Raw genomic sequence first — 12,144 nt, forward strand, 5'->3', positions numbered from 1 at the left:
TCATTATTAAATTGCCTAGGCCAATGTCAATAAAGAAGTGTAGGATTTTATGTGTGGGTGCTATTGTAGATCTATCTACATGTATGCCATAATTCCCAAACCCGTTATGGATTAATCACTATCTTTGAATGGACCAATGAGTGTGAAGCTTTGTTTCAAAAGCTTAAGTAGGCCCTTAGCTCCTATCCTAAAAGGACCTAATTGGAACTAGATCTTCCATGCTCATTTGGATGCATCTTCATTTGCTATCGGATGTGTCTTAGCATAACTAGGGGAAAGCAACATGGATTTTCCTATCTGTTATGATAGCAAGAAGTTAAACATTGTAGAAAAAACACCACCATCGTGAGCGTGAGGGGTTGGGTATGATTTATGCAGTAAAAAAGTTTCATCACTATCTCCTTGCAAACAAGTTTGTGTTCTTTAGGATTTGTTATATCTAGTGAAAAAACCTTGCAACACGGGACGAATAGTATGCTGGTTCATATTGTTGCTGGAATTTGACTTCACGATAGTGGTAAAACAAGGGAAACCCCATATGAGGGCAAATCATTTGAGTAGGATGACTCGTGGAGAAGCAGCTAAGGGTATAGACAATGATCTACCTAATTCTTATATTATCTCCGTTAAAATGATTCCCACGTGGTAAAAACACATTATCTCATTGATGACCATTGATATACAACTACTATCTAAACACCAACCTTCTTCCTCACAATTGATAAAGTAAACAAAGATGTAAATGATGTTAGCAAAGAGGTTATATTGTAACCAAGGACAAAATATACTCAATTTGTGCATTGAGTAAATGATGTACTTGCATATAGCACACATGGCGATAAGAGGGATTCACTACTCTAGTAAACAAACTATACAAAGACTAAAACATTTTGGGGTATGCTAGCCTACCATGCAAGAGGACGTACAAAAACTTGTAAGATCATGTCTAGAGTGCTAAACAAGACCACCTATACCACATGCTACACTTTCTCAAGTGGTAGTGCATTATAATGAAGCAAAATACCTTGTAGACTAATAAAATCAAAGACAATGAGCCATAGAGATAGATGCTAAAGGATTTTGTCATCATTGGAGATCAACTCTATAAGAGAGGAAAAGACCAACAACTTTTCCTGTGTGCATGCAAAGACAAATATATTGCTATACAAGAGCAAGCACATTTAAGACTAGCTGGAGGTCACTTTTTTGTAGATACTACTGCCAAAACATACTCATGTTTTGAACAAGTTTAGTTACCTTTTTAATGTTCACCAATTGAGGCATTCAAATTGGAAGTTTAATTCGGGCTTATTATTCATTTTATTACTTTTCACCCTATTGGGCTTATTGTTTACACTTTGCACCTTGAATTCTCATGCTTCCTCTTTGAGTCTTCTATTGTGATTGTCTTTATTGTCCTTCCTTTCTATGCTTTGTGTGTGGGGGTCTAGTATGGTGGCAAAACAAGTATATCTCTAGTCAACCTTGGCCTATTGCACCATGTCGCGACGACAAAGATAGCAGTGTATTTAGGCTTGCTGCAATTTTTCAACATAGATTAGGACAACGCTGAAGTTCATCCTTGGGTGTGGGCCATCATTACTCTCCATTGTTTAAGACATAGGTGGCATGCAAATACCTTTCCTTACCCTTGCAAGCGGGGGACAACCCTCACTATTGTTGTGACCAAGTAGAAAATGTAAGAGCAATTTGGTGCTTTGTCATGGAAAGAGTACATGCTTAATGGATGCCAAGATGTAGTAAGGAGGCATCACTACAAATGGATCAAGAAGGTAGCTTTGTGTATGCATTGAATTTATAACCTTATTTTAATAACTCACATTCAAGAAGTAAATTGGGCAATTGTATTTGTGGGAAAGGTGCATCGGAGGATTGATGCATCCTTGCCTAAGCTCACCAAGTGGTCATAAAGCTCACACAATTGCTCTCAAATATGTTCCTTCTAGATATGGAGTGCCACATCAAACGAATTTGATTGCACAGATGGAGTCATGTACTTGAGCTTTGGCTACGACATCTCTATTGTTAGCAGTTGAGGCTGTGTAAATGGGAGTAGAATAAAGTATGCAGTAGTCATCCCCCAAAAGGGTGCATATTGCAAAAGAGGTAGGACCATCAACATTTGATGGATGTACCCTCAATTATGCAAACAACTATGAAAATTGGGTTGGGGGAATCCTCTCAAAGCTCACTATTAAACACATCCATTTTGAACACTCATCAAGACAAAGGAAAGAGACCCTTGGATGAAGATGTAGGGGGCAGTGGCACGATGGGACCTTCTTTTGCTGTTTACATGGCTCCAGTTTATAGGGCCCCGGTTAGAAGATGAACTCTGTTGGTGGATGCGCATTAGTGTCCCATATTAAGGTTCAAGAAGAAAGGAAACAAGCTGACTTGGAGAGTACACTCCCAAAAATTGAAACGGGTCAGAGGGAATGCTGAAAGAGCACGAAGAAGGAATAGCTAAACCAACATTAGGTCTACCTTCAGTGGAGTTACCAGAAGGATACATGCTCAATGGTGAAGATCTCTGACAATGCATGAAATATCTAAGATACATGGCTTCATTAATCGACAATGGTAAAGTGGAGTCAAAAGTTGACAAGTAGGTTCGGAAGAAGCGACTTGTGGGGTTGCATTTGTACCATCAGTTACCATTCACAACACAACTATGAGAAGAGAATGAACAGTTGAAGGGTCGAATAGTAGCTACAAAAGCATCAACATGAGCGGTAATGGAAAGCCACAAAAAATTTGTGAACAATATCCAAAAAGAGTTAGTCCATTTTTGGCAGACAAGCAATGCGGTAGCAAAGTTGATTGGGTTGGTGCTTGAGGCTGGTCTCTATAACGATGCAGTTTCTTTACCCACCCAACCTATAACATTTAATGGCCTAATAACTTGTGTGTAGCGGAAATGAGCATGAACATAGTGTGCATTTCATTAGAATAGATTCCTAATGAGAATTACAAGAGTGCTTGGGTGGAGAGAGCAACAAAAAGCATAACACCTAGTTAGATAGCATCGACAATACTTTCAAAAGAGAGAGAAATTAAGCTAATGACAACAGTTGAGGACCGGATTTGCATGGAGCCGGTCCCCCCTCCAAAAGGCTTTGTATTATGGTTTCTCCCATCAAGAGAGACATTGTACAATACAATTCTTTGTGTTCCTTCAAGACTAGCTAGTGCAATGAATATGAAAGCTTCATGCACTAAGAAAAACACTTAGCAAACACAACTTGAATTATCCCCGTTCTCAGACCCAAGACCTCACACACCTTCGAAGATGGTGAGAGCTAGCAGGGTATGAGAGTAGATTGAGAGGAAGAGGGAGTATCTTACGAGAAAGATGTACATCTCCTCACATAATCACTCATATTAGCATAGCTTAGCTTAGTAATTAGCTTGGTAGAGGAGATGAGCATGCATTGAAGCTTGGCTCTTGGTTGGATTTGCATCCACATACCAAGAGAGTGTAGGCTTCTATCTCACAAGCTTGGAGTAGGTGATGAGCTCTCCATTAAAGCTTGGGAAGAGATAGTCTTCTTTGCTTCACACATGAGATTGTGTGAGTGTGTGTGTGTTAATGCCTTGCAAAAATCAGCCCCCTCTCTCTCTTGGGCGAGCCCTCTTGCTATTTGATTTGCTCTTGCTGAGCCCTCGTTGGCTCTCCCCAAGTCAAGCCAATGACCATTAAGCAACATAAGTGATAGCCTTCTGACATGTGTCCCCCTTTCCCCTTTTGTGAGAGCTTTAGGTAATTAAATAATTAAACTAAACTCTCATTGGACCCCTTTGCCTCCTGGCCAATAGGAATCAGGCAAGCCATTGGGCTCCTGAATGCTCATTGGACCCCTTGGGAGACTGCCCAATAGTCTTCTAGAAGACTTAATTCTCATTGGTTTCTTTTATTAAATGTTTTTTAATTAATTAAACTAGATTTACTCGAGCTTAATTCTCATTGGTCCACTTCAAGGGTCATCCAATAGAAATTGGGCACACCTTGTGGGCATCTGGCCTAGGGAGTTGACATGTGTCCCTCATTCCCTTCGTGTAAAGGGAGCCTTTGTGTGTGTGTGTGTGTGTGTGTGACTTTCTCTCTCATCCCCTACCTTCAGGGCTCACCCCCTCCCATGTAGGGATATGCAAAGACTTTTTTTACACACACAAAGCATCCAATTCCCCCTAGGTTTGACCTTTGGACACAACCTTTGAATTTTGGAACCTTAGCATTTTGGAAGTCTTAATGGGCTGAACCGTAGGGTCTTTTTAGCTCATTGTTGCACATGGCTCTTTTGCAGATGGCCCCGCCTTTGGATCCCTATTTTCCCTCCTTTGGATCCCTATTGTGGCCGGTCTGCTAGCTTAACCAATATTCTAGCTTTTTCTCCCCTGGCACTTCCCCACATTAAATGATCAGTTTAATATGAGAAAATCATTTAGGAGAATTAGATATTGATTATTATGACATTACCTCTCTCTTGAAATCATAGTCGTCCTCAACTATGGTGTAGAGAAGATAAAGCATATTCATGAGTCCTTTTCTTAGCGGGTAGGGGATCCCTATGTTACCCTACGACATCATTCCACAATGGATGACTAGTCCATTTGGTGCTTGAGAGCCTGAGGCTGCCCAAGCATGTCTGCACATTAGTCCTATCAGTCTTCCATAGTAGAGTGACAAGTTCTACTTGGTGTTTGGGAGACGTCGTCTCTGCAAACTTGATCTAAGCATGCATACTACTTCATTTTTGTGCACAATAAAGAAAAAGAGAGTCTTATAAGACAAAAACGTTGTTCATTTTTAACATTTTGTACATTTGCTTGCTCTTGGGAAGCATTGTAAGCATTGACAAGGTTTAGGTTATCCTTTAATTGTATGCCTTGCATCCATCTAGCCTCTTCAAAAGGATAATTCTTAAACTTAATAAGATATCGTCGGATAGTCTTACCGCCTCTTAGAACCTTGTCTTCATGTCGGAGAATGGACTCGGGCTGCAGCACCTCCTCTTGGTCCTCGATCTCCGGTGGGTCTTCAATAGTTGGTTCTTGAGGTGGCTCTCCTTTGTAAGGCTTTAATAGGCTCACATGGAAAGCATTGTGTATGAGCCAATGATTGGGCAACTTGAGTTGATAGGCCATCTCATTGATTGGCCTAAGAATCTGAAAAGGACCATAATACCTTTTTGCTAGTTTAGCATAGTACTTTTGGTGGCCCGTAGGATTCTTGCCCGTCGTGTGTCTTAATCGAGCCTTGGGAAACTTTAACAAGACCCAATCGTTTTCTTTAAAGGTTTGGGCTCTTCTGTGCTTGTCAGCAGCAGCCTTTTGCCTTTGCTGTGAGATAGAGATAGCATCCTTAATCTTTTGGAAAGATTCTTGTAGGTCTCAGCTATACTCATCTGCAGCGAAGATCTTCCCATGTACCTTAAGTGGCAAGGGACTTTTTGATCTTCCCTCAATTACCTCGAAAGGTGCTTTTCCCGTGGAAGTATGTACAGTATTATTGTAAGCATACTCCACTAAGGGTAAGTACTTCTCCCATTGGGATCTTTGATCTACTTCCGTTACATAGGCTTTTAGTAGATCGAGAATGGTTAGGTTAGCTATTTCACTTTGGCCATCCGTTTGTGCATGATAGGCCGAAGAGAAGTTTAGCCTTGTCCCTAAACTCTCAAAGAGACCCTTCCAGAAATTACTGGTCATTCTAGGATCTCTATCGGACACTATGGACATTGGCAATCCATGGTACTTGAAGATTTGTGAAATGAAGAGGGTTGCCATTTGATGGGCTTTGATAGTCTTTTTGACAGGTATAAAATGAGCTTGTTTACTGAACCTATCTACTATCGTCCATATTCCCGTATTACCATGGATAGACTTAGGCAATCCAAAGATAAAATCCATGGATATGCTCTCCCATGGTGAATTAGGGATTGGTAAGGATTGAAGCAATCCAAGACGTTGCTTCCCTCTATCAAATTTTGTCTTTTGGCATACCACACATTTAGAAACATACTCTTGTATGTTCACTTTCATGGTAGGCCAATAGAAATATGTTTCAATTCCCTTTAAGGTAGACTGAATTCCTCTATGCCCTGCATAAGGTGGAGCATGAGATTCATACATTACTTTCTCACGTAGTGAGTTAGTAACTCATAGTCTATTGCCATAGAGAAGATAACCATCTTGTAAGGTAAATGGTTCTTCTTTCTTCCCCAATGCAAGGGCTGAAATCACATCTCTAAAATCGGGATCAATAGCATACTCATCTCTCATTGAAGATAGATCATTGTGAGTTGCTATGGAAACCGCATTCACTCTTGGCCGTCTTGAGAGTGCATCAGCCACTTGATTATGCTTGCCAGCAATGTGAGCAATATGAAAATGAAATTGCGAAAGGAAATTTGCCCACCTCATTTGTTTGTCGGAGAGCTTGGTCTGCGTCATGAAGTACTTAAGACTTTGGTGATCCGTTCGCAGAATGAAAGGAGTCCCCAATAAATAGTGCTTCCATGAGTCTAAGGCATGTAGAACTGCAAGGAGTTCCTTTTCATATATGCCTAGAGCTTGCTCAACAGGGTCGAGCCTTCGACTCTCATAGCCTATGGCATGCCCTTCTTGGAGCAAAACAGCTCCAAGGCAATCACCACAAGCATCACATTGGACCTCAAATGGTTTTAGAGATCCGGTAGTGTAAGCACAGGTTGAGAGATAATCTTTTCGAAAGCATTGTTCTCCTTAGCAGACCATGTATACCTAACGCTTTTCTTTGTTAGGTCATGTAATGGTCCCACAATTTGTGAGAACTTTTCTATGAAGTGTCTATAGTATGCACACATACCTATAAAGCTTCTTAGTTCATGAAGATTCCTTGGTTTAGGCCATCCTTTTATTACCTCTAACTTAGATGGATCCATTTGGATGCCATCTTGAGAGATAATATGACCTAAATACTGAATCTCTTGCAAGAAAAATTCACTTTTCTTTCGATTAACATAAAGTTTATTCTCTCTTAAAACTTGAAATATTACCTGGAGGTGTTGCTTGTGTTCCTCCAATGAATTAGAGTAGATGATAAAATCATCAAAGAACACTCCAGTGAAGGTTCTATGAGGCCTGAACAGCTTCTCCATCAAGCGGTTGAATGTGGCTGGTGCATTGGTCAAGCCAAAAGGCATGACAATGTATTCGTAAAGACCAAATGTGGTACGAAATGCGGTCTTTACAATGTCTTGATCAACTATCCTTATTTGATCAACTATCCTTATTTGATGATAGCCACGTGTGTGTGTGTGTGTGTGTGTGTGTGACTTTCTCTCTCATCCCCTACCTTCAAGGCTCGCCCCCTCCCATGTAGGGATATGCAAAGACTTTTTTTACACACACAAAGCATCCAATTTCCCCTAGGTTTGACCTTTGAACACAACCATTGAATTTTGGAACCTTAGCATTTTGGAAGTCTTAATGGGCTGAACCTTAGGGTCTTTTTAGCCCATTGTTGCACATGGCTCCTTTGCAGATGGCCCCCCCTTTGGATCCCTATTTTCCCTCCTTTGGATCCCTACTGTGGCCGGTCTGCTAGCTTAACCAATATTCTAGCTTTTTCTCCCCTGGCACTTCCCCACATTAAATGATCAATTTAATATGAGAAAATCATTTAGGAGAATTAGATATTGATTATTATGACACAACCTTAGGCATGGGAGGTACGCAATCCAACTTCTTGTGCACTCTCCCTTTTGAGTAACTAGTGGCTGTTCGTCGACTAGAGTTCACATGAGCATCATAACCATGGCCCTAGTTTGGCGGAGCCACTTCAAACTTTTGTTTGACTTGTGAAGCTTTTCTCACTTGAAATGAAAATTTAGCAGAAGATTTGAAAGCTTATTTGGTGGGGTTAGAGGGGCAGCCAACTAGGCTTGAGAATTTGGAGGCGATTGTTCGGTCTTGAAGATAAAAGCAAGCCATATGATTTTTTATCATGCTCACATAAGCCTTACAACAGCCGATTTGCTGCTTGATTGGCCCATCGTGCAAGTTCCCTTCTCCTTCCCACTGTGAGCTACAATCCAAGCTTGTGCACTAGCAACTGGCAAGTGCCAATGGAAGAGGCCCTCCTTCCTTTTGAGGGATGGTTCAACCACCCCTTAATGAAGAGGTGATGTGATGATGCAAACATCTACGAGCTCAACATTGTTTGGTTTATGAGAAGGCAGTCGCCACTACGAATTGCCGCTAGGGCTCTTTTTATTAGGCTGTCTTTACATACACGAGCTTAGAAAGCTACACCTCTATTTTTTTGTTTCCAACACTGGTTGGAAGGTTCAAGGAGGGCATCTTGGGGAACTTCTTGGGCCAAGTTGCCAACCTACGTGAAAACATGCAGGACTCTACTCACTCTCTCTCTCTCTCTCTCTTACCAGTAAGGCAAGGTAGAAGTAAATGAGGAAATGGAAGGTTGTGGAAGCTTTTTGCAGGCCTTGGGCACAAAAGTTGACCGTTTGGGGAGTGTGGAGCTAGTGGCCCCTTTCATACTCGTTCTCCTCCTCGACACGGGAGGTTAGCCCTCCCTCCCTCCCTTTTGCCACTACGAATTGCCGCCAGGGCTCTTTTTATTAGGTTGTCTTTACATACACGAGCTTAGAAAGCTACACCTCTATTTTTTTGTTTCCAACACTGGTTGGAAGGTTCAAGGAGGGCATCTTGGGGAACTTCTTGGGCCAAGTTGCCAACCTCCGTGAAAACATGCAGGACACTACTCACTCTCTCTCTCTCTCTCTCTCTCTCTTACCAGTAAGGCAAGGTAGAAGTAAATGAGGAAATGGCAGGCTGTGGAAGCTTTTTGCAGGCCTTGGGCACAAAAGTCGACCGTTTGGGGAGTGTGGAGCTAGTGGCCCCTTTCATACTCGTTCTCCTCCTCGACACCGGCGGTTGGCCCCCCTCCCTCCGTCCCTCCCTCCGTCCCTCTCTTTTGCATAAAATGGCCCTCCCTCGACATGCGCAATCGTCTGCATGAGACTATGTTTTGCGTATGAGGGCTGTATGCATGTGTCTGCGTGCCGCGAAGCCAGAAAGCTAAGCTGACGAAGTACATTTGTGTTTCCTAGAACGAAGTGTGAGCGCTCTCTCTCTCTCTCTCTCTCACACAAACACACACACACACACACAATTACTCGCATTCTGTGAGCAGGATGCTTTCGCTGCATGCAATGGGAGCTCCACTATACAAACCCTCTCATCGCCGCGCCGTCCAGCTGCTTCTGTGGGTTTTGGCGCTCCTAGCATGTAAGTCATGTAAATCTTAACCCCATTCTTTCTTTCATCTTCTTCAAATTGAATGTACTGCTTTGGTTGAGTGCATGTGTAGAGTGGGTGAATGTGAATGGATGTGTCTCTAGCTTAATGCTTTGGATAATGCAGGTTTCACTCAGCTTGCATTTGGGATAGGAGTGAACTATGGCATGAAGGGCAATAACCTCCCCCCTCCTCAGCAAGTGGTGGAGCTTTTGAAAGGCACTTACATTGACAGTGTCAAGCTCTATAATGCAGACGCAGAGGTGCTTGCGGCATTTGCCAACTCTGGCATTAGTTTAGTGCTGGGAGTAGAAAATGAGCTCATCGTGCCACTTGCACGTAGCCCCAGGGCAGCAAAAATCTGGGTGAAGCAACATATCAAGCCTTTCTATCCTGCAACCAGCATTGCGGCGATTGCGGTTGGGAATGAGGTGAGTTTTGCCGCACCTCTCCATTCCTACATGTCTACACCATGTTTGTTGACAAATTTCTAGTCCTGAAGAAGCATGTTGTCTTGTGATGCTAAAGGGGTGAGGAATGCATGTTTTGTGCAAGGTTATGACAAGAATATGCCATGGAAACATGGATTTTTGCTCTCTTTCAGAAGAATGCTAGCATTTCAACCAGGCAGATGCATATGTGCCAGGGCATGCTTATGCGGATGCGCGTGCATTTCATATTTCCTTAGCTTGAATGTTCTAATGGCGCATTGTCAACTTTATGTAGGTGTTGACAGGGGATGATAGGAAGCTCATGGCGCTGTTGGTGCCTGCCATGAACAACCTTCACCTTGCCCTACTAGGAATGGACTTGCATGAGAAAGTGAAGATATCAACACCGAGTTCAATGGCAGTGTTGTCTGTCTCTTCGCCGCCATCCTCAGCTACATTCAGAGCACCAATTTTACCATACGTGAAGCAGCTCCTCCAGTTCTTAGCCCATACAGCGTCCCCTTTTATGGTGAATGCATATCCTTACTTTGCATATGCAGCTGATCCTAAAGGCGTCTCTTTAGAGTATGCCCTCTTTAGTGCCAAGCAAGGAGTGATGGATAAGCGGACAGGGTTCACCTATGGGAGCTTGTTTGATGCGCAAGTAGATGCTGTCTATTTTGCCATTAAAGCCGCTGGGTTCCGAGGGCACATGTCGCTCATCGTGTCGGAAAGCGGCTGGCCTTCCATGGGCGACAAGAATGAAACGGGGGCCACAATGCAAAATGCACAGGTATTGCATTCACTCTGGTGCCCTCCCATGTTTTAGACACCATGAATTCTAACCTTCTTGATTCTGCTTTATCCAGATATACAACAGTAACTTGGTAAACCGCCTAAAGTCAGGAGTAGGAACACCGCTGATGCCGAATGAGCCCATCCCTACATACGTTTTTGCACTCTTCAATGAGAATGAGAAGCCAGGGCCTCTGTCAGAGCGCAACTTTGGTTTGTTCGAACCGAGCAAGGCGATGGTATATGATGCGGGTCTCACAAAGGCGTCGCCGTCAGATGGCAATGGAGGCCAGGATACCCCACCCCAATCCTCTGGTGGGCAGGTCCAACAAGGCCCCTCTGGCGTGTGGTGTGTAGCATCACCGGGGGCGAGCCAGGCACACTTGCAACAAATCATAAACTTTGCATGTGGCGAAGGTGGTGCCGACTGTTCGGCAATACAAAATGGGAATGCCTGCTTCTCACCAGATACACTGGCATCCCACGCCTCCTATGCCATGAATAGTTATTATCAGCACCATGGGCGCAATTACTGGAACTGCTTCTTCAACAGTGGTGGTCTTGTTACTGCTACCAACCCAAGTGAGTCTCTCCCTCTCTCTCTCTCTCTCTCTCTCTCTCTCTCTCTCTCTCACACACACACACACACACACACACACACACGCTCACGCGTACTACCTTCTTTTGTTTATCTGGTTTGTTCTGTTTCTCAGGTTATGGTCCTTGCACCTACCCTTCTCAATAAGAGAGACCCAGTCACATTCATGCCAAGGAGGGGAAGGGGAAACACACCAATTTTTGTATGGGGCTTAATGCAATTATTCCTTGCAGGATTAGCCTCCACAACCAACCAAGCACTAACACAAATCTATTCCTCGGCTTGATGTAAGGCATCGCTAGCTATGTAGGATGGATGTTAGCATCAACTATTTTTTGGCAGTAAATGGTATATTTTATGAGATGGCATTGGCCTTGTTTGTTTTACCCTGTATGAGAAGCTTCTTCCTCCTCTGGTGTGTTCCTCCTCTCATGAGTGTCTATGCAATACAACAACCATTGAAAAACAATAATTAGAAGGCGAAGAAGCATCTCTTTATTATTTATGCACATTGTAAAGAAGGCATCGTTGGGAAGTAGTAGCCCCTGCTTCTTAGATTCATAAATGATTGCACACTACTGGCTGTGGATGAAAAATCATGTGCAAACCTAGCATTCTTTTTGTCCTTTGGTGATAATTGAAGACTTTGACTAAATTCATGCATCAGTTTGTTGTGCACATGTTCTCATTTAAACTTCACATGTTTGAGCATCTTGATGCAGAATCTGAATTTGCAGTGCTTTTAATGGTGTCTCTAATGGAAATATACAAGCATTTGATTGCACAAAAAATGATGAGTTAGATGCACTTACGTTGACATTTGTATTTTCAGTTTGCTTCGTGGTTCACTTTGTAGTTGTTGTGTGTTTGTTGTCAAAGTTCTTGGGACAATCTTTTGCATCTTCATGCAGAATATCAACTTGCAGTGCTTTTAATGGTGTCTCTAATGGTAATGCAGAAGCATTTGATTGCACAAAAAATGAAGTGTTAGATGCA

General features: G+C 42.7%; 1 protein-coding gene across 1 annotated transcript; it reads left to right on the forward strand.

Annotated features, from left to right (window-relative positions):
• The first annotated feature begins 8,955 nt into the window (after window positions 1-8,955).
• Window positions 8,956-11,559, forward strand: LOC147453608 (glucan endo-1,3-beta-D-glucosidase-like). Its single transcript, XM_086515752.1, has 6 exons — window positions 8,956-9,145; window positions 9,221-9,315; window positions 9,451-9,755; window positions 10,051-10,548; window positions 10,625-11,132; window positions 11,264-11,559. Exons 2-6 carry the CDS (start codon window positions 9,222-9,224, stop codon window positions 11,293-11,295), a joined length of 1,437 nt encoding a protein of 478 aa, XP_086371878.1. The 5' UTR covers window positions 8,956-9,145; window position 9,221; the 3' UTR covers window positions 11,296-11,559.
• Window positions 11,560-12,144: the final 585 nt, after the last annotated feature.

Source organism: Adiantum capillus-veneris, chromosome 7, assembly GCF_014529385.1.
Source record: "Adiantum capillus-veneris isolate H3 chromosome 7, ASM1452938v2, whole genome shotgun sequence".
NCBI lineage: Eukaryota > Viridiplantae > Streptophyta > Polypodiopsida > Polypodiales > Pteridaceae > Adiantum > Adiantum capillus-veneris.